The sequence below is a fragment of the Poromitra crassiceps genome (assembly GCF_964638095.1).
Source record: "Poromitra crassiceps genome assembly, chromosome: 8".
Lineage (NCBI taxonomy): Eukaryota > Metazoa > Chordata > Actinopteri > Beryciformes > Melamphaidae > Poromitra > Poromitra crassiceps.
In genome coordinates this window covers 35448611-35471883 of record NC_139629.1, presented here as the reverse complement: position 1 = coordinate 35471883, position 23273 = coordinate 35448611, and the positions used below count along the sequence as shown (strand labels likewise).

The 23273-nt window shown below is 43.7% G+C and overlaps 1 protein-coding gene across 1 annotated transcript; it reads right to left on the bottom strand.

Annotated features, from left to right (window-relative positions):
• Positions 1 to 762: 762 nt before the first annotated feature.
• On the bottom strand, positions 763 to 22995 carry LOC310781280 (glutaminase liver isoform, mitochondrial-like). The gene is made up of 18 exons (XM_083641872.1): positions 22762 to 22995; positions 20784 to 20871; positions 17755 to 17876; positions 11414 to 11543; positions 10051 to 10130; positions 9786 to 9949; positions 8368 to 8426; positions 6639 to 6671; positions 6477 to 6535; positions 6325 to 6391; positions 6141 to 6191; positions 5079 to 5255; positions 4553 to 4684; positions 4308 to 4400; positions 3139 to 3200; positions 2696 to 2772; positions 2458 to 2521; positions 763 to 1945 (listed from the first exon to the last, which is right to left on the bottom strand). Exons 1-18 carry the CDS (start codon positions 22974 to 22976, stop codon positions 1789 to 1791), a joined length of 1830 nt encoding a protein of 609 aa, XP_083497998.1. The 5' UTR covers positions 22977 to 22995; the 3' UTR covers positions 763 to 1788.
• Between the last annotated feature and the right edge of the window lie 278 nt (positions 22996 to 23273).

Here is a 23273-nt window from a genome sequence, read left to right as displayed (position 1 = left end):
TTGTATCACAAAAGCTGTTTTTTTCCTATGTACCTCATGTGTTACCTCCAGTGTTGGGCAAGTTACTTTCAAAATGTAATATACTACATATTACTAGCTACTTTCATTTGAAAGTAATAAGTTACTTTACAATATTACTTTCTGTGTAGAGTAACTCATTACTTATTACACTACTTTTGCATTACTTTCACCAAAATAACAGCAGCAGCAGAATGACATTACCGCCCCGGAACCATCCGGAAAAATAATTTCAACCACCTTGAAATCAGTGTAAACAGTCCAAAATTCTAAATGTTATTATTTTCCTTTCTTGTCATCTATAGTGGTTATTTGCATAAAAACACAGTTTGATTAGGAAATGATTGTATCTTTTTGAAATATGTGCTTTGATTTAATCAAATGTAACTCAATTTGTAACTTGAGTTACTTGACAAAGTAACTGGTATATTACTGAAATCCTATAAGTAATAAGTTATATTACTGAGTTACTGCTAAAATTACTGCTTTTGTAATGAGTTACCCCCAACACTGGTTACCTCTGATGTGAACTAATGTGTGTTTATAGAGCATCTTGTTGAGGGAACTACTAACTGCCAAGTTGTTGCCTTTGCTTTCAATTCTGGCATTATCCATACTCTCATGATCATGCCAAAATCAAAACGAAACCTTTTATGAGTCTCATGTTCATACCGTATTGTTTAATAAAAATGACTTAATTAAAATGGTTTGAAGTTTCTCTTTTATTTACAGCAGGATGACAGATTTTTGCCAGACTGACAGAAGCTTAGCTTCAAAATCCTACCCGAGGAATCATTTCACTGATTAAAAAAAAATAAGCAGCATAAATTAAAATAGACAACGAACAACAAAAAACAAACTAATCCCTGTATCGCATAACTAGTGCATAAGGAAGAGCAAAACGCTGTAGTCAGTTTTACATTTCAACTCTTTGACATACTGTAATGTGTTGAATGACACAAATGTGCGTTGTCCCGAACACCAAAGACATATGTTGAAAACAGCACACTTAACACTTTAGCATGTGAAGACAAAAATGGGTGAAATGAGATAACTTGCGCCAAACAGCAGAGAACAATTTCTCAAAAGATCTACCTAATCACCACATCACACATCTCAATCAGCATCTCAAGCTGTGGATCGATCTAAATGTTGAGCTGACTTATGATATGAGGCACAAACTGACACCAAACAGTGAAATACTCAAACTGAATGACTTCCTTTTAGAGGTAGAATAATTAGTAGGCTACCGCAGAACTCTTCTTCACTGAGAACATCTCTAAGAAAGCTAGCCTACAGTTATGGAATTATCTCGCCATTGCACTGGAACATAAAAGGCAGTGATATAATAATATATATGAAAATAAATAAACACAAAGCATATACATATTTACATCACAGTGGTATTTTCCAATAGTGGCTCAGCATATAACAATAATAAAACTTCAACATGATGGCAACTATAGCCAAACCATGGCGTCCATCTTCCTCCAGACAAGCAACAGGTTGCTCGTTGGGGTTCTCATACGCTACATTGATAGGATACATTCTCAAACCCATTCCTTGTACAGAGATGTACAGAAAGGCAATAAAAAGGCACTACATTAGTCTTTCAAGTTATAACGATCTAACCATCATGTATTACCTCATTAAAGATCATTCATGAATCCTCCCGATCGTACTATTTCGTTTCAATCCTCTTGGGTGCGTAAGGCCTGTAGCTATTTTATAGAATAGACAACTTTTAATTTCCATGACAATCCCTCACTGTCAAACGACTCCCTTCAGTGTGTCCAGTGTGGTCTTCTGCTCCTCGACGTCGGACTGGGAGTCGCTGTCAGCATAGAGGCGCTGGTACTCCTGCAGCACTGACACCACACCGTCATGGCTGAACTGCATGGCATCATCGATGGGGGTGTTCCCCCATCTAATGAAGAACACAAGGCAATAGAGAGGCAAAGTGGAACGTCACTTCCTGCTTCAGCACTGTACCAGAGATTTTCTTCCGCAATTTATTTTCCCATAGACATTTCGTAAAATGCGTATAAAAATAGTTTTCCTTGGTCAAACCAAATGGTTCAGCTATATTTAGAATCGGGAGAGAGAACATTTCACTTGGACCAACAAAAAAAAAAACATTGAAAAAATGATTTTTTTTTACGTTTTGGTCCGAGTAAAATGTTATGCGATCTCTCCTGTTTCTAAATATATCTGTACCGTTTGGTTTGAACACGTAAAACTCTTTTTATAAGCATTTTATGAAATGTCTATGGGAAAATAAATGGCGGATGAAAATCTCTGGTACAGTGCTGAAGCAGGAAGTGACGTTCCACTTTGGCCTCTCTATATGGAGATGGACAGATTGTCACGACTGGCAGTATGTAGAAGAAAAGATTCCTCCTTTTGTTAATTGAATGGGTCGATATATAAGAGCCATACCTGTCCTTCACCAAGGGATTCACTTTGCACACGTCCGTCAGGAAGACGACCACGTCCACATGGCCTGAAATAGAAAGTGAACCGTCAAGACGGGCCGGCCATTCTTCTCCGCGACGAGCCCGCCATCTTTCCAAGCCAGCCCAACACATTGTTACGTAAATGTCAAGTTTCGTTTATTCTAGTTTTAATATCAGGCGGACATTATTGAAGAATGAATGAACTAATGATGAAATGTCACCTTCGGCGGCGGCGACGTGGAGTGCAGTGCGGGAGTCATAGTCCCTCTTCTCCATGTCCACGCCTGAAAGGGCAAACCTGAAGGAACAGAAGAGGTGCAGATAGAGGAACACAGCGAGAGAGAGAGAGAGAGAGAGAGAGAGAGAGAGAGAGAGAGAGAGAGAGAGAGAGAGAGAGAGAGAGAACGCACATGGAAAAGGTTAACTCATGTGATAGATGGCCAACTGTCAAGGTACTGTGTCTTGCTGAATAGCCCTAAAATTACAAAAGTAAAAGAAATAAAATTGTGTTACATAAATATGAAAGGAGACATGTAAAAAAAAAAGAAAGAAGAACAAGCCACGAATGAATGATTCAGATTGTATCATCGGGCTCTCGTCTCGCTCGTCTGGCGCCGGCGCTTTGCGATGAAAAAGTAAAGGCCAAGCTTCTGTGTTTACTTGCCTCCTCAGACAAGAGAGGTCGCCGCTGTGCGCCGCAAACATCAGGGTCATCACCGTCTTGTTCTAATGATTCAAAAGGCAAAACGTTATGATCATGGATCGTTTCAGTTCAGTTATGTTCATAGCCCCTTATCACAGGCATGTCACAAAGGCCTTTACATAGCATCATCACAGCCATATATTATGTTTGTTTAAAATACATACTACAGCATGCGCTGGGACACATCATCAGTGATGTTAGCTGGGGTCGTGAGGTGTTTCGGGTCTGTCAACATCATACACCCTCGCCCAGTAGACCCGGCCGAGGCCGATTAAGACCCCGACCCGCGTCCCAGAAGCAGCCGCTCACGGATCAGCCTTCCTACTCTGTCTGAAACATTGCCCACGGAAGGGTTGATCACGCCCAATCCGCTGCAATAGAGTTAGTGCTACACCGCAGTATTGAAAGACCATTCGGTGCATGGAGGGTCTAAGGCCGTGTAGGTGCTAAACCCATCCCATACCGGATGCCGTCTCTCCGACCGTCAACTGTCTCTCCAGCTTGTCACCGAACTATACTTGGTTGTCAACTAGTCTATTCCTAAGTGTCACTGGCCAGGGGAGCCAGGATTCTATGTTTAAAATACATACTACAGCATGCGCTATTACATCCTATATCTACACACAACATAGGTTACATACATTTTACTAGATCATATACATCACGATACTACACAAACACAGCATGTCTTTGGACTGTGGGAGGAAACCCACGCAGACTCCACACAGGAAGGACCGTGGGGTGGAGATTCGAACCCACAACCTTCATGCGGTGAGGCGACAGCGCTCACAGATTACTGAGTCTGATTAGTTGTGTGGCCATTTGCTGTTCTGTCGGGAAGCCTGGCAAAGCGAGACTATTCTGGGACTTCCAATACAACATTGGGGAGACGACTCACCCCTACTCATAATATTCCCATGATGTCCTGTATTTCCTGCCAATATGGTGCTTCACCCTGGCTTACCCTTACACTGGCTGTGGCTGTCATTTGATCATTATTATGACAATCAGCTGTTATTTTCCTAGCGAGATGGCCGTGCGGTGATGTAACAGAATACTATGAATAGACAGCCTGAATGGCCGCTGTAATACTGCAATAAATACACGTGGGCAGTGAAGCAGGCTCTTACTGGGTCACCATCGGATCTTCTCCTGGGGTCGTGCTTCCTCGCAAAGTGCCTCAGGTTGTCGTAGTTGTGGAAGTTGTAGTAAGACACCAGCTCCTAATCAGTCCGAGGTGGAAAAAAGATGGAATATTTGAAGCATAAAATAATCCTTTGTTCATGTCAAATATGACGTCTATATAAATCTAGCAATTTTGCTGTATTCAAAAAATGAACAATGACAACATGATGAAAGTGTGGCTGCGTTGTACCTGACAGAAGTGAATTCCACGAACGCTGTTTCCGAGCCGGTCTAACGAGGGAGACCAACACATCATTCCCATGACATTGGGGACGACCAACAGCACAGCACCTGAAACGCCCGATTTTGCAGGCAAGCCCACCTAAAGAGAGACAACAAAACGCCCCAAAATAAGTGTCTGACCCCCTCAATGCAATAGAGACACTGCGGAGCGCGTCATCATTCAGAAACCATGCCCAAAACAGGGGGGAAACAAACCCCCCCCCCCCAATCCTGGCATTCTCCTATGTCGCGTGTTGCACACAAAGATCATATATACGGAAGATTAACACTCCAACTTACTTCCTAAAACTTTAATTGCCAATTTTTTACATTTGTTCTCTGCTCAGCCCACCACACAACAGCTTTAAGCTATGTTTAATTCAAGGAAAATTACGCTGGTGTATGGGAGTGAATGGAGAGCATAGTAGAGGCCTCATCACTCTGAGCTGTAGGCCTATTCTTACAAGCAGATCATCTGACTCCCGGTGACTCACTTGGAAGGCAAACTGTCCCGAGAAGTCGTACATGCCACAGGAGTGCATGAGACTCAGGGTGTTGCGCACTGCTTCGGCACTCAGCACACGCTCTCCGGTGATCGGACAGATGCCCCCGTTGGCCAGCGTGGCGGCCATGACGCTCCCTGACTCACAGGTCACTTCGATGGAGCACAGCTGCAATGGGAAAAACACAAACAACAAATTAAACTAGAAGGGCACTCGGGGGAGAGCGCAGACACGCGCCAAGGTTTGCGCTACTATCGCTTGTATGTGAGTCAGATCCACTCCACGATTGTATGGGTTCTTTCTTTCCTTGGCCTTCCACGAAGTTTTGTGAAAATCAGGCCAGTAGTTTTTCCATAATCCTGATAACAGACAAACAAACGCCCCCGAAAACATCACCTCCTTGCTGGCGGTAAGGCCTTTGCTGAAGCAGAGAGACACAGAGGCCTTTGCTGAAGCAGAGAGACACAGAGAGGAGTTTGCCTTTGCTGAAGCAGAGAGACACAGAGAGGAGTTTGCCTTTGCTGAAGCAGAGAGACACAGAGAGGAGTTTGCCTTTGCTGAAGCAGAGAGACACAGAGAGGTTTGCTGAAGCAGAGAGACACAGAGAGGTTTGCTGAAGCAGAGAGACACAGAGAGGCATTTGCTGAAGCAGAGAGACACAGAGAGGTTTGCTGAAGCAGAGAGACACAGAGAGGCGTTTGCTGAAGCAGAGAGACACAGAGAGGTGTTTGCTGAAGCAGAGAGACACAGAGAGGGTTGCTGAAGCAGAGAGACACAGAGAGGCGTTTGCTGAAGCAGAGAGACACAGAGAGGTTTGCTGAAGCAGAGAGACACAGAGAGGAGTTTTGCTGAAGCAGAGAGACACAGAGAGGAGGTTTGCTGAAGCAGAGAGACACAGAGAGGAGGTTTGCTGAAGCAGAGAGACACAGAGAGGAGGTTTGCTGAAGCAGAGAGACACAGAGAGGAGTTTTGCTGAAGCAGAGAGACACAGAGAGGAGTTTCACGTTTCACCTACAGAATAAATACAAACATTGTAAAGATGCAGACCCTCACCTGGAAGTAGAAGTCCAGCGCCGCGATCATCTCTGCGTTATCTGGAAAGCACTGAAAGGACCACAGCATCAGGTCAAACTTAGTACATCATGTAGATATTAATGTTCTCCAAGATAAGATATCGAAAAGTTGAAAAAAGCACTATAGTTACTGTAAATTCAACACAAAGCTCTATAAGACTCACCCTTTTCTCTTTCAGATAATAACCAATCGCATAATTCCGATCGCCCGTCTCCTTCTCTGACTGGAAACTGTAGGAAAATAACAGGTGTGAGAAGCTGTATTTCATGCGGTTCAGGACAAATGGGACGCGTTGTTTTGTAGCACAAAACTCACGTGGCATTGCTGAAGCCCACGTACTCATTGCCAGCCATACTTTTCACGTAGTCCATCACCTACGATGACAACACATTGGCACATGGCTTCAGTTGGGAGACGAAAACAGATGAGCAGAATCCTAGAGTAATGTACGTTTGAAACTCAAAAATATTCACTTACATAGTCAAACCTCTCCGCCTTGTTTGAAACGGGCTGTCAAAAGAAGGAAAAAGTTAAGTTTATGATATGTCACTCGGTCCCTATAGATGGCGCTGTTTGAGTACTTTGACACCGTGCCGCAGGTTTGAGTGTGACTGGGTGGGCGTCTGGATGTGTGACATGTGGAGGTTTTCTTTCTGACTTGTCAGTTCATGTGGCAATGTGACGACATGTGGCAAAGGCTTAGCTCTTGTGGGCAGCTTGGATTTCAAATTCCAGTGAAAAGACCAACACAAAGTTGTAAAAGTTAATAGGGGCGAAGGTATTGTTTTCCTCATATTGCGTTTAACAACTCGAAGCCGCAAAAGGTTAAAGATGATATCAAATATTGCCTGGAGTTGAAGTTGATGATTTCATGGCCAGTAATGAAGTTGGCTTTATGTGAAGTCGTTTCTCTGTGGCGCTCTCCCTGATGTGCCCACTCTCTCTCTCTCTCTCTCGCCCTCTCTCTCCCACTCTCTCTCTCTCTCTCTCTCTCTCTCTCTCTCTCTCAAGAAAACTCATAAAGTTGTGACATTTACACTTTGCAGGCTACAACTGCTCCCATCAGGGCATAAATGTTGCATGAAATCAAAAACACGACCTGCACATAATATCTCTATCCTCTGTGTATATAACCTTTTCACTGTATATACAAACAATATCCCATACATGCACACACTCAGGGCAAACAAGGGTGGCTAACACACCTTCTGCTCGCAGGGCTGTGACTGGCCAGAGGCACACACACGCCCCCCTGCCTGTCATTCCCAAACACAAGCCCCTCCCCCTCCGCTGAACTTGGCCCACATATGATAAGAGGCAGTCAGCTGGTGAAGGCAGGGTGCCATGCGAGAGGGAAAAGTCAGCAGAAAGGGCATCCACAACCATATATGGGTACCAGTCAGTCACCCCCCCACAATAAGGCCAAAGCTGAAGGATATGTCTCGCTGCTGGTCAATCAGATGGTGTGTTGACCATAGTCCAGCCGCTAAGGTCAGTAAGCAAACAGCCAATAGCTTATTGATTACTTATGCCAATGTGACAACTGCTGGCTGCTGACATTGTAGCTCAGGTGTTGATTCTTCCAGGTCATTTTTGCAATGATACAATTCCTTACAGCATCACAAAGTCACAGGCTATGTGATACACGATGCTACTACTACAGTATCTGTTCCCCATCCTTCCCTGCTGGACACCCTCATTCAGTGTGTTGCCAGATTGGGCGTTTTTTTTCAGAGACGCTTGTTTAGCATAGATGTGCATTTGCTTGGGTGGTTTTTGAACAGTCTTTTAGGGCTGGAAAACATCCGCTGAATCTGGCAACACTGCCCTCATTAAGGACAGCCAGATGCATAGGTGGCTTTGTAGATGCCACAGTGCAAACACTATCATTGCTTTCAGCTACAGTCGTCTGTGTGAGTGTGAGTGTGTGTGTGTGTGTGTGTGTGTGTGTGTGTGTGTGTGTGTGTGTGTGTGTGTGTGTGTGTGTGTGCGTGTGCGTGCATGTGTGCGTGCATGTGTGTGTGCTTGTTCTATAATGAAAATCTCTGCACAAATAAAACCACAGCCTTTGATGATTCAGAATGTGCGCCGCCATATTAATCTATTCACTTCTGAAAAGCCTTTAGACAAAATGATCAAATGTGATATAGTAAGTGGCTTTGGATAAAAGCGTCTGCTAAATGACATAATGTAAAGTAGATTTTACCTTTATTAAAGAACTGATGACTATAGCTCCAGCGTTCACCATTGGGTTGTGTGGTTTATCTGCGTAAAGGAATGACAGCACGTTATCACACACTTGCACCTAGAACCAGCAGGGCAAACAAGCTGCTGAGATTACAGTGGATTAAGGACCTAAATTAACAGATAATAAAACAGAAACATTTGTCAGTTTGTTCCAGATGTGTAATAGCTATAAAGTTGAGGTGACTTCATAATAACCTGGAGATAGATAACCTGTCAAATGACATCCTGTTCTCGCTCTATCTTTGCTATCTTGTCAGAATCCACAGCCTGTCGCAATTACTGATCAAAGAGCCGATAGTGGCAACATTTCACAGTGACCTTCAGGTGGAGAGGATGACCTTTTTTTTGCTTTACACAATCCTTAAACAAAGCCAGGATTAATCATATGATCTATCATTATTGATTATGCCTTGTTTTTGTGTAATAAAAGTAATTCACCTCACTCAGTACTTTTAGAGGCCATTTACACCTGGCGTTAACATGCGTTTTCTGACATCAGATTGCAATCAGATTGTGCTTGACCACATTAACCTGATTCCCTTTACACCTGGCGTTAAAATGCGTTTTCTGCCATCAGATTGCAATCTGATTGCAATCTGATGGCAGAAATGGTTGTCCTCTCAACCCGCATAAAGTTGCTGTATCCAGATTGAGAGGACACATTGCATTTACACTTGTGTTCAATGTGTACACAATGCATCCCTGACCACCTCCGGAGGTGGTTTGGCCGATCAGATTGCAATCCTTCTTCAATGCATTTTGGGGGTGTTTACACCTGGCATTTCAAGTGATGAAACACAATCTGATTGCAATCTGATCACAGAAAACGCATGTTAATGCCAGGTGTAAATGGCCTCTTAGTCATCCTTAACCCACCAAAACAAGTGTTTCTGTATGAATGCAGATATCAAGAGGCCCCTTGTGACTTGAAAGTCCATAGAGACACTGCATGAAATAGGCCACGCCCATCACGGGGGAAAAGGTCTGTTCATTTCCACACACCAGCGTCATTTTCCTTGAATTAAACATAGCTAAAAGCTGTTGTGTGGTGGTGCTGTGCAGACAACAAATGTAAAAAATCGCCAGTTAAAATTTTTTTGTACTCCTGAGCAAAACAAGGAAGCCATTGAGAGTAAGTAAGTTGGAGTGTTCATCTTCCGTATATCCGATATTTTTGTGCAACACGCAACCATGCACGTGACATAGGAGAACGCCAGGATTGGAGGGGGGGTTTCCGTTTTCCCCCGTCTTGGGCGTGGTTTCTGAATGATGACGCGTTACGCAGTGTCTCTATACTACACAAGTCCATACTACACAAGTCCATACTACACAAGTCCTTACTACACACGTCCTTACTACACAAGTCCATACTCTTACCCTGCTCGTTAAGACACAGCTTGTTGAACTTGAGTCCGCTGGGTTCTTTGCCGACAAACTGGTGCACGTGCTCAGTGCCGAGCTCGTGGACGGCGATGGCGTATTCCAGCGGCTTCACACATGACTGCAGACAGAAAGGGACCTTGGTGTCACCCACAGAGTGTCTGCACAAGGACGTGAGGAACAAGCAGGAACAATTAAGAGTGTTGGGGAGAAGTTTTCAGAATGGGAGACAAACTGATGGGAGTAAACGTCATGAAGTTACCTCTGTCCGTCGACTGTGCAGAGAGAGACTCCCCAAAGATCAGGACTGAACTTAGCCAGCTGAGGAATGTAATCGGCTACCTGCACATACACACACGCACGCACACACACACGCACGCACGCACGCACGCACGCACGCACGCACGCACGCACGACACACACACACACACACACACACACACACACACACACACACACACACACACACACACACACAGATTAACAGAAAAATATGAGTGTGCAAAGTGGCTGTAATGAATGGGCAGACACTGATTAAGGGTGTGTGTGTGACGTGTGCGTGTGTATGTGTGTGTGTGTGTGTGTGTGTGTGTGTGTGTGTGCGTGTGCATACGCATGTTAGTGTTGCAGTCGAGAGCACCTAAATCGAGACCGAGTCAAGACCAAGACTTTGAGGGGGCCGAGATCGATTCAAGACCGAGACCAGACCAACGCGAGTCCATTTTCAAAACCACGTAATCAGAGTGATAGCTCAACATTTACACCATTTATCTGCTGAAATTCAAAAAGAAATAAAGAATATTTAGGAATTTAAGTCAAATACAAATGGATTGTGTACAGTATGTACTTGGTGACAGAAGATCATCTTTTAAATCCATTAAATCGCAAAGCTTCAATGCAGCATTGAATGGGCCATGGGCCTCTATAGAATCTTTGCTCGTTCTTGGAACTTGTTTTGCAAAACGCTCTGTGATTTCTGAAGACAAATTGTATATTTCATTCTCTCCTCTTCAGTTACATATGTTAATAAATAGGCTAAATCAACTTTCAAACTAAAAATAAGCCAGGTTATTGGTTGCAATTGAGGGGCGGAGTTTTACATCCAATTACCATTCAAAAAAAAGCACTAGCAGGTAATGATGTTACTGCCATTGTGCTCTTGATTGAAATAACATCACAAGTCAAGAAGACAAGAAGTCAAAATGCAGTCGAGACGAGACCAAAACAGTACTACAACAGTGTGTGCATGTGTGCGTGTGTGTGTGTGTGTGTGTAGGTGTGTGTGTGTGTGTGTGTGTGTGTGTGTGTGTGTGTGTGTGTGTGTGGCAATTGGCAAAATATCGTTCCATCTCAGCCACTATAGGCAGCCTTTTCATCCAGAGAAGACAACGGTGCTTTGTATACCCTTGAGTGCTAAACATGTTATACGAATAATAATAGCGCTTTTCAATGACCCAAAGACGCTGACACAGTATGAGTACATAGAAAACAAGATAACAACAGGCAACAGATATGTAACAATTAACACATCGATCAGGGATATATGGAATGTGTGTGTGTGTGTGTGTGTGTGTGTGTGACGTGTGTGTGCGTCTGTGCGTACGTGCGTGTGTGTTAGTTATTACTTGTCCTCCCTCCAGCTGCTGTGCATGGTCGTACATCTCATTGATGTGCTGGACAAACTCCTCAAAGTCTGGGATGATGAACTTCTTCCTGAAGGCCTGAGTGAGCAGGATGATGTTGTTGCCCACACACCTACAGGACGATGAGAGAAGCGATAGAACTCACGTTTATTATGAAGATCATTTCAAACCACCGCATCAAACACAGATGCTGCATTGGATTTAGATTGAATTTCTAATACAATTAAAACATTATGAATAAAAGGAACAGAACAAAAGGCAAAAGCACAAATTAGTAAAAAATATGTCGTAATATAAATAAACAATATTGAGTTGATGTCCATTCAGCGGTCAGCTAAGATAACTAGATAACTGAGTAGATTCGTTGCATTGTTTTCATTGGTAGCAAGAGTGTTAGGCTTCATTAAATTAGCTGTAACCTGAAACATAATGGCTACATTTGAGGTGTAGTTGCATGTTGTTCCCAGTGGGGGGCGCGCGCAATACGCCGTCTTTCGACTACGCAACTCTTGGTATGATGAAACGCCACAGAATAGTCTTTTAAAACGTTGATTATTTCCATAAAGCTGTTCTTTTACCAGAATAGACCCTTCTCACGGGGCAATTTTGTGTCGAAAAGGCAGGGTAAACATAGGTGCAAGCACAACCAGCTGTCAACTTAGGCAGTGTTTGAAACTCCGGTGAGTTTATTGAAGCACACGTTTTCCTTGCTAGTCTGTTGCGAGCTAGCTAAGCGCTAACAATAATCGTTTAGCTAATTGCTAACGTTAGCTTTGGTTGGTGGAACAGGAGAGATAGCATGGTGAAGGGGCGTAGTGGTGGATGGATTGAGCGGGGGTGGTGGGGTAGGGTTCGTAGACGCAAACCTAAACTCAGTTTACCCCCCTCACCCTATGACATGAGTCACGACATGAGGCTGAGAGTTTACTCACCTAATCAGATCAGCTGTATGAGAGGAAACAAGGTAAACGACCAACTACAGGTCGGTTACATGCTGCCACTCCGACGTGCTGCCACTCCGACGTTCTGCCACTCCGAAATATCGGCACTCCGAAAGGGGGTCTATATTCCCCGTTTTTCACTAACCTCTCCCAACCCCCACGCCAAACCTAACCTCCCCCTATGCCTAAACCTAACCTCCCCCAGACCCTAACCCAAAACCTAACCTCTCCCACCCCCACGCCTAAACCTAAGGTCGGCATTGCGGCTTCTAAGGTGAACGACCGCCAGTCCGAATGATGGAAGTTAACGTTCGGAGTGGCAGCATGTCGGAAAGGCAAAGGAACCCCCTACAGGTCAGTGACGCACACCACACATGCCTTGTTCAATACCCATTCTGTGTCTAAAAGGCAGGAAGTAACACAGGTGCTGGTGCAAGCAGAATATTAATGAGGGCTTCCAACTTCCAAGCCATTTGGGGATCCAGTGCCATTACTGTTTTGTTTGCACCTGTTACTGTGACAAAGCATTTGGTTTTAGTTGGGATAGCTAGCTCACTTTAATGGTTTGTAGTACAACAGGTCTCCATGTCAAACAGCAATATCAGGCTATCTTGGCTCATTTGAGTGTCTATGGCAGGGGTGTCAAACTCATTTTAGTCCATGGTGTCAAGTGGGCCAGACAATGAAAATCAATAATCAATAATAACTTATAAATGACCTCAAAATGTTCCTGTTTATCTTAGTGTAAAGAATGACAGGTACAACCCTACAACACGTAGGGTTATCTCAGCTACCATCAAGCACATTATCTACTGTCTGTACTGTGCATTACAATCAGGGGTGTAGTGGAGGGTCAATGCAAGTAAACAATTTACCCACCCCTTTGAAATAAGGCAGATAGTTTACTCACCTTTTCAGATCAACTGTACCAATGAATGAGGGCAAACAAGGTGGGTAAACTACTCACCCTGGATAGTTTACCCACCTGTGCAATTCTCTATAGTCAAGCAAAGGTAATGACAATAGCTGACTATTTAGTGATTAATACAGATAACATGAATAGGCAACTTAATATTTAACTTGCTCATGAAACCTGCTACCTCTTAGCCTTAAAGTGCATCACATTGGATTGAAGGACTTCTCAGTGCAATTTTCACACTTTGCAAAGTCATCCTTTGGGCCGCATTGGACCCTTTGGGGGCCGGGTCTGGCCCCCGGGCCACATGTTTGACACCCCTGGTCTGTGGGATCAAATTATCAATCATGATCCCATAGGGATAGGAATCCAGGAATTGAAGGGGGGGGGGGGGGGGTCCTTTTTCCAAGCTTTGTCTGAGGGGAGGCCCACAGTCTAGACTTTGAAAACCCCTACTAAGTACAACTAACTAGCTTTACATAATTTAACTGATTTAGGTTATAAAGTAGATTAGTAACGTTACTACTAGTGATAATTAAATTCATGTTTAGAGTGGAATATATTAAAATGATGCACAGAAATGGTTAAAAGGGGATGTTACAAGTAAAAAGTTGGTTAAGATAAATAATTCATATATATAATTCTAAAATTGGAATTGTTGTGACATGGTCATTTTCCATGATAAATACTATTTCAAATACCATTTGTCTTGTGATACGCGGTAATTAATCTCATTGCAATCAAAATATATCCATAATTATTGGTTATACTAGGCTACATGATGAGATATTCTAAATGAAGAAAGAAGCAATGAAGTCTCATGTTAGAAACAGAAAGAACAGAATGATTTAGCTACTATTCTGCACTATATGTGTGTTGTTGTTTGCTTGTTTGTTTGTTTTTAACTACTACATAGAATGTGGAGGATTTTGTGATGGCGAGCGCAGCCCAGTGAGACGGTCGTGCCATGGGAAGTGGTGTGGCCTGGCGTAGGATCTGTCCACAGAAGACATCTGACCAGCTCGATTCATTCAGACACCAGATAAGAACACGCACACTATTAGCTCTACCCGGGTATTAATACACACATTCAGCGACTCAAGGACAAGGAACTGATCTCTCAGACATCAAACTTCTTAATTGAAAGGAGCAGTCAAGTTGAAAGAATAACTCAAAAGGAACTTATTTTTACATTTTATTTATTTTAAAGAGGTCTATTTTATTTAATTGTATTTCTTTATTTATACACAGTATTGGAGCCAGAAGTGACGTATTTGTAGCCATATTTGGACGAGAGGGGGTTTCCCAGAGCCGCAGCGCCGCCTGCTATTGGTCCGTGTGCAGGCAATCATTAGACAGACGACCTGTCAATCACGCCCAAAACGTTTATCGTCTATTTTACTCTAATCGGGGGGTGAGTTATATAAAAATTCACCCCCCGTCGTCCAGTTAAATTAGCTATAGAGCCCAAAACCGTTTTTTTGAACCAGGATGTAAACATGTATGGGGCTTTACTCGCTTTTGGAGCCAACCTCAAGTGGCCATTCCAGAACTGCAGTTTTTTAGTAATTGACCAAGCAAAGCTGCCCCCTCGGTTTCACCCGAAATTAACTTGGAAAAACTGTGATTCTTTGGCTCCAATTGTAGTTGAACTCTCGACCAATGAGATGATTTCTGCCTCCGGAGCAACTCAAAAGTGTACAAAAGTGTATAACTAAAACTACTATCTATTTCCATTTTCCAATTGACTCGATAACCTCAAGTGGTTATGCCGTGATCCAATCAAATTGGGCTCACAGTGACCTACTTCCAGGCAGCCAATGAATACCCAGCTAATAGGAATTGGTAAACAAACACACCCGCCTATATTATCAGATGCTATTGTTTATTATAGATCTTAGCTGTTAAGCACTGTATGATCCCAAAGACAGGAATGTGCATTCTGTCACAGCAGGGATAAGCTGAAATATCCGGGCAGCAGTCCTGACTAATCCAAAGCGATGCTCGCATGAGGTTCTGGGACACCAGAGGAGACTGGAGAGAGAGGTTCTGGGACACCAGAGGAGACTGGAGAGAGAGGTTCTGGGACACCAGAGGAGACTGGAGAGAGAGGTTCTGGGACACCAGAGGAGACTGGAGAGAGAGGTTCTGGGACACCAGAGGAGACTGGAGAGAGATTGCATTATTCATTCAGGGCATTTGATCCCAAAAAAAAAAAAGGAGATAGCTCTCTTTATTTTCTAGTAACCATTTATAGTGAACTCTTGAGTGTTCTTCAGGAAGGGATAACAAATAGGGGTGCACAGATCGATCGGCACGCAATCTGTATCGGCCGATTTCGACTTCAAATATGCGATCGGCTGATTGCCGATATTTCTTTATATATATATATATATATATATATATATATATATATATATATATATATATATATATATATATATATATTTTTTTTTTTTTTTTTTTTTTAATTAAAAAAAGCCCTACCACTAATCAGGCTTTCCAACAATATAAAATACAATACCAATTGGTATTATTAAAGGGGAGAAATAATCGACCGAAATAACGTTTCAAAACTTTTTTTGAGGAGTTTATATATCGGTGATCGGTGATCGGTAATCGGTCGATGATCGGTTGGGCAGATATTTCCCATAGGCGATCGGCAATCGGTGATCGGTGGCAAAAAACGTGATCGGTGCACCCCTAATAACAAACATCTCAAATTTCAGAAAACAAGCATGCTACAGTAAGATGCATGTGCTAAAGGAACAGCTCACCCTAAAATCCAAAATACATATCCCCTCTCACCTGTAGTGCTATTTATCCTTCTATATCGTTTTGTGTTAGTTGCCTGATTTTTGGAGATATCGGCCACAGAGTTTCTGCCTTTTCTGCCTTCTCTCCAATGAGCAGTTTCATGGAGGAACTATCTTCATTTGACCGAACTACACCCCGCTAGCTGCTAGCTAGTTCCTACTGTACATGAGACTGCAAAAGAAAATACTTAAGTTCCTACATGAAACTGCTCACAACAAAGTCTGTGCATTATCTTGAGTAACCGGGTCGTGATTTCTGTAAAGAGACAATGCTGTTGAGTTTATCAAATGTATTTTTTTGGTGCTTCCAGCACTACAGTACAAGCCGAGTGCCATCCAGTTCCATTGTATTCAAGAGAAGAGCAGACATCTCTGCGGCTGATATCTCCAAAACTCAGGCAACTATCCCAAAACGATATAGATGGATAAATAGCACTACAGGTGAGAGGAAAAATATGTCTTTTGGATTTTAGGGTGAGCTGTCCCTTTAAGTTGTCAGAAGCCAGCCAGCCAGCCCGTGTAACCAGCTACTGCTACAAGCCAGGGGCATGAATCAGAACTGCGGTCAGTACCTGACCCTTGCCAAATAGGAAACAATAGTGTTTGGACAGCAGTCTGGATGGTCCAGAGTAGGGCTGCACGATATTGGAAAAAACTGACATTGCAATATTTTTTTATTCTGCGATATATATTGCGATATGAAAAAATACAGGAATTTTCACCAAAAGTCTTGAATAGGTCTATCAAGCCTTGCTCATTTAAGAAGGTGGCCTAGTGGGTAACGTGCGTGGTTGACGTAGTAGGAAGTGAGTGTGTTTTTAGCCACAGACAGGGTGAGTTGCAGGATCCTAAGTGAGTAAAAGTACTATAGTTAGTAGGAAAAGAGCTTAGAACGTCACCGAGAGGGCATGCATTACTGTATGTTATCAGTTCATTTACCTTACTTGACATTGCATGCTCTGCGATGTGACTATTGCGCATGTGCACATTGCGATGACGATGCTGAAACGATATATTGTGCAGCCCTAGTCCAGAGCTCGCTGATATGTTGAGTCTTCTAATATAATTGACACTGTCTGGACGTTCAACCGGGATGACGGATGCCCTTTACTGATCTTCCTGCCCTGGAGAGCCCTCAGTCTCTCTGCACCCGGCGCTACTCGTCGGCTTCAGCATGTGTGCACACGTGAATTCGGTTTGTGTAGCTAGCAGCTGCTGTCGGCCATAAAGCGCCTGTCTCTGTCAGTCTCTCCCGACTCAAATAGCCCCCCGACGAACAGATCGCCTCCTTTATACAGCCCCCAATCGAGTATGGAAGAGCCTTAACCTTACCTAACCTTTGGTTTAGGGACTTTTTCACATTCACTTGCAGTTTTGCCAACAGCTGCTTTAGAGACGCAACTTTCAAGTAGGAGGAAGTCTGTTCTAAAAACAACAACATTAGAATTCACCCCAGATTGGCACATTGTGGATTTACAGGAGGAGTGTGTGTGTGTGTGTGTGTGTGTGTGTGTGTGTGTGTGTGTGTGTGTGTGTGTGTGTGTGTGCTGTGTGTGCTGTGTGTGTGTGTGTGTGTGTGTGTGTGTGTGTGGGGGGCGGGGGTGCAATGTTTATTTAAGCAAATGCAGAGCAAGCTTTTCTCTTTCTCACCTTCTGAAGAGCGCCTGGTCCATCATGACCGGCCCCGCGGAGTCGCGCGTGGATTGGCGCATCTGACGGACGCAGTCACGCAGCCGAGGGTCAGAGGTCAACAAACCGGTTTTTCTCAAAGCCTGGAGAGAGGGATGGAGAACGGAGATGAGGTTGTTTTGGAGAAGAGGGAGATGGAAAATAGGAAGATAGAGAGAGAGATGTGGTCATAAATAGGGTTGTCAAAAGTATCGAAAAGTATCGATACTGAAAATTTGAATCGGTTACAATACTCATTTGCAACAGGTATCGATAGTATCGAAAGTATCAATATTAAAATTTGTAAATGGATGCATTTGCAACGGTTTTGATACTACTGTATCAGTGCTTTCTTTTAATGAAAAATCACTGATTCTTCCCTCCCTATCATTGGTGGATATCTGTTGCTTCAACAAGCTAAGCGTGTTCTGATGGCTAGAGCAGGGCTAATCTGCTGTCTAAATTCAAAGTTTGATCAGGCCTAGATTATGGAGAAGTGTGCGTCTGTCCGTCCATCTGTCTTAAATTTATTTTTATGCCTCTTGATGTGTCGTCATCCCACCCTTCCCGTGGTATCGAAAATGGTATCGAGTATCGATATTTTCCTGGGTATCGTTATCGAAGTAGAAATTCTAGTATCGTGACATCCCTAGTCATAAATGACATCGTCATGAATGACTTTAACAAACAGTATTGCCTCCGGGGTCAAAGGCACAGCAAAGTACATGTAATGCCAATTAGCAGGACATCAAAAGATGTGTTGATGAGCTATGTGGCTACTGGCTACTCCAGGCTCAAGGGCTCACACACACGCCACGACACTGGAGGAAACGCAGGCGCAGGTCGGATCACTGAGGCGACCGCGCGGGGCCATGCTACAGCTACAGCTACAGTAACGTGGGTCTATTTTAGGCCACATCATGTGCTCCTCCTGGCTATTTTCAAACGCATCTGGTAACTCATTCAGCTGGCACTCGGTAGCCACCAGCACGTTGCTGGAAGCTTGATATCAGTGTTATTGTATGTCAGTGGGACACTTTGGTCAGGCACTCTTGGCGCCAGGGTAGTGAGTGTTGTGGGGCAGCCTTGGCACTGTTACAATGTGTCGTATAGTGTTTCACCACTGTTACAATGTGTCGTATAGTGTTCTCCACTGTTTCAATGTGTCGTATAGTGTTCTCCACTGTTACAATGTTTCTTTCAGTAGAGAGTAGTTTCTCTGTTTAAGTATAGGCTATGTGAATAATCTCACCTTTACAAGTGGAATAACTACACAGAACTGACACTGACATGAGTCACTTTGCGGCTGGACTTCACTCGTTACTTAAATTATTATAGCTGCTTCTTCTACCAGAACTTTACACCATCTTGCTAACTACATCGTGCACCGTGTAGGCTGCAACTCATATTTAATTTAATGCCTATTTAACTCGGACTGTAAATTCATGTAAAAATTCAATGTCAATTCATATTTTATGCCTACTGAACACTCCCCCACTCGTGTACATATTGTATATATATGGATTGCACTTGCAACGTTGCCATTGTCTTTGTGTTGTTTTTCCTATTTCTTGATCTCTGAATATTGACACTAATAAGACAAATTCCTCGTATCTAATCTTGCATATTGTGGCAATAAAAGCGATTCTGATTCTGATTGCAAATAAGCCTGGCTAATGAGAAGTGCGTGTCGTGTAGTACCATGTCTCAGCCTGCGTGATAACCTGCCTCCATATGTTAATATATTTTTTATGTAATGCTTAAGTACCCTGAAGGCCCGAATCAAAAAGGCTCATCCAACATATCGAATGTGAAACTGCATTATTAAATACACATTGTCATGCCTCGCAAATGATTGATCACAATGTAGCGATGTGCTGCTACACGAATACGTCAAAGATAAAACCAGTAAAAAAAGAAGCTTGTGAGTCAAGTGGGTTCGAATTATGAGGAGCTAAGCTAAATCCACGTCTGGGTAACTGACCTATCTGCCATAAAATTGAGATGCGCGCACGTCCCTCCACTCCCTTCCCGAGTGAATCATCCTCGTAATATAATCAGAGAGGTTTCTCCTTCTTGCTACTGAGTGACTAATAACACTCTCAGAGTCTCTCCGTCTTGCCCCCGGTGTCCTCTACAAACACGTCCGGCCATCCGTGGCGCGACAACGAGCCACCTGTGTTGACACACTCTCTGTTCTCCTCGATGTGCCGCTCCTCTTCAAAATGACTGAGTTGCCATAGATGCCAGGGTCACAAGCTGTCTCCCTTCCCTGACTTTTGGATGCGACGACGATCTAAAACGCAGCGCGCCACGTGACGCTGAACAAGTAATGAGGGCGTGACGGGGGTGATGGAGCACACACACACACGCACGCACACACACACACACACACACACACACACACACAAGCCTTTTAATAGATCTTGAGTATGCATATGAAGGGCCCCTGGCAAGTCTTTGAAACACCTGAGTTATGGTTCACAGAGGGGACATCAACACTCATCGTGAGTGCATGGCCCCAAAGCATTTCTACTACAGTAGTATGCTAGTTTCTCACCAAACCGTTAGCTTCCGTTGCACTGTTTACTTGCAGAGATCGATCGAACAGTTGCGATTAAGAAACGGTTCATATACATTATAAACTCCATCTGAGGAAGGTCTCGCTCGCCACGTGCTCGTAGAGTCTCATAACTGTCCAGGTGCCCCGAAGAATGATTGCTGTTGTCTCTGAGCGTGGTTGCATCACTGTCACACCTGCTATATTTAGTCCTGTTGCATGACGAATACCCTAAACACCTTTAAAAACCTGACCCCCGGCGTTCAGGAGACGTCTTGGCAGCGGGATGCCGGTTCGCGGCTCCTCTTTCAGTCCCCGCACGTCGCTTAGTCAAAGGTCCTCTTAGGAAATAGAAAGCGTGTTGTAGGAGAGAATGCTTTGTGTTTGTCTATGTGTTCCCGTCCGTCCTTGGCGTGACAGAGGAAGGATGAACGTGTTGTTGTTGACTCACAGCGATGAACTGGGAGAGCGGGATCATCTCCTTGCCCTCAGTGATGGTGTAGAACAGCAGGTCCTCCAGGCTCAACATCAGCCTGTTCCTGACCAAAACAAACAGCAGAGCGTTTGTGTCATGACTATGATGTAGAACAGCAGGTCCTCCAGGCCCAACATCAGCCTGTTCCTGACCAAAACAAACAGCAGAGAGAGCGTTTATGTCGTGACTATGATCTCCAAAGACAGACCCACACCGGCTCAATGTAAATATGGAAACAAATGCATGAACTGTGTTGAACCTGTTATGCCAACAATTGAGCCCTGCCAGCCACCCACAGTAATGAATGACCTGGTTCCTCACATGGACTGAGTGTGTGTGTGTGTGTGTGTGTGTGTGTGTGTGTGTGTGTGTGTGTGTGTGTGCGTGTGTGCGCGTGTGTGTGTGTGTGTGTGTGTGTGTGTGTGTGTGTGTGTGTGTCTGTGCGTGTGCGTGTGTCTGTCTGTGTGTGTGTGTGTGTGTGTGTGTGTGTGTGTGCCAGAGAGAGAAGGAAAGAAAAAACACTAATACTGACCTATAGGGGTGGGGGGGGGGGGGGAATCGATACACCATAGTATCGCGATATTTTGCCTGACGATATTGTATCGATATTTGGACGGCAAGTATCGATATAAAAAAAATAAAAAATAAAAAAAGTGTTTTTGTTTTTGCAGGCCATGCCATGCCAGGCCACCGGGCATCTGCCCGAAGCGCCCGATGTTGCAGTCCGCGCCTGCAGTGGCGTATTGAGTCCAGAGAAGCTTAATAATGTAGCCTACATTTTGGGCAAAAACAAAACAAAACAAAAAAACACTTACAAATACTTCCGGTGAGGTCAAGGAAAAGGTAGGAAAAGGAGTTAGACAATATATCGAAATATCGCAATATTCAATATATTGCAATATTCAATATATCGCAATATCGGCGATATCGCAATACTATCGTATCGTGACTCAAGTATCGTTTTAGTATCGTATCTTGGGCATCTGGTGATTCCCAGCCCTACTGACCTACTTACTGTACAGTAATACACCTATGTAAATACTAGTATCACATGGGATCCATATAAATGGTCTAGTTTTGTATCATGATAAAGTTGGATCTGTATCTCTAAATGTACAGACTTGTATTCTGAAAGGCAATTCACCATATAGTTTTTAATATCTATACATAAAGTTTGAAGTTGTCTGTGTGTCTGTCTGTGTATGTATGTATGTATGTATGTGCGCGCATGCCCGCTTTCTATGGTGGAGACTCGAGATGATGTGCCCATGTCACTGATGGTGTCATGATTTGCATCACAAATCACATTGTAATGCTCGGGCGGCATCGCCGGTGACATACTGATGACATCATCACATCACTGATGATGTCACAATTTCTAAGACATCATCAATCAATGTCTGTCATAAATCACTGATGATCACAGGCAAATCGTGACACCATCAGTGATGTCATAAATCCCACATGCCCATGGCACATCGTCTCCAGAGTCTCCACCCTTCATTCACCCTTGCTAGTATGTAAATACAATATGTAAATAAAACACTGTATTTTTTGAGCAGAACAACCTTTTTGAGGTTTATTTTTGATTTGCATAGGGCTGCAAGGCCAACAAAGCTGTCTTAGAAATATCACAGCACATGTTCTTAAAGGAATATTATGGGAATATTATAGTGATACAGGAGATTAAACACACACACACACACACACACACACAAAACCTGTCACACACACACACACAAAACCTGTCACCATAAATCCATTCAGCAGACACACTTAAAGTCCTGATAGTAAGAATAGGAATATTATTAGGAATATTCTGACGGGTTTTCCTTAGGAATAGTATAGGAATCATAGGAATACTGTAGGTAGATTATGATGTATATACTATGAATATGACAGTGATTGTTATGGTCATCGTTCTGTAGGGACAGCCTGCTGTATGTAACCTTACTTGCCGTGCTCTTTGGCCACCTCGGGCTCCGTGTTGTGATGAAAGGATCTGAGGATGTGCGTTGATGCTGCGCCCCAGTAGGCCAGCTGAACAGGTAGCTGCTGCGTCCTGGACAAAACAATGTTGTCGGCTCCAACTCGGGCAGAGATCCCTGCATTTTTAAGTAGCTGTAGAATCCCTGGATTAGCTGCCCGCAGACCTTTCAGACAATGCATGGTGATATGTAACTTTTAATAACTGAAGGAAAAAGTCTGTACAGTAGCTGATCTAGAGGAGTATTTGTGAGCAGCAGTGCCCTGTGTGCTCATCAGAGGTTGAATAGCAGCTGTCCTACAGCCAAGTGAGGGCTGTTGCTGGGGGGTGGGGCTCAGGGGCTGTGACACACACACACACACACACGGTAGCGCAGAGGATACACTGTACTGATGGGTCAATGTTGACCAATAGAAATGCATATAGGAAAGTTGTTGAAACCTCCTGGTGCCCTGTGGTGTTTGTTGTCTGGGCGAGGG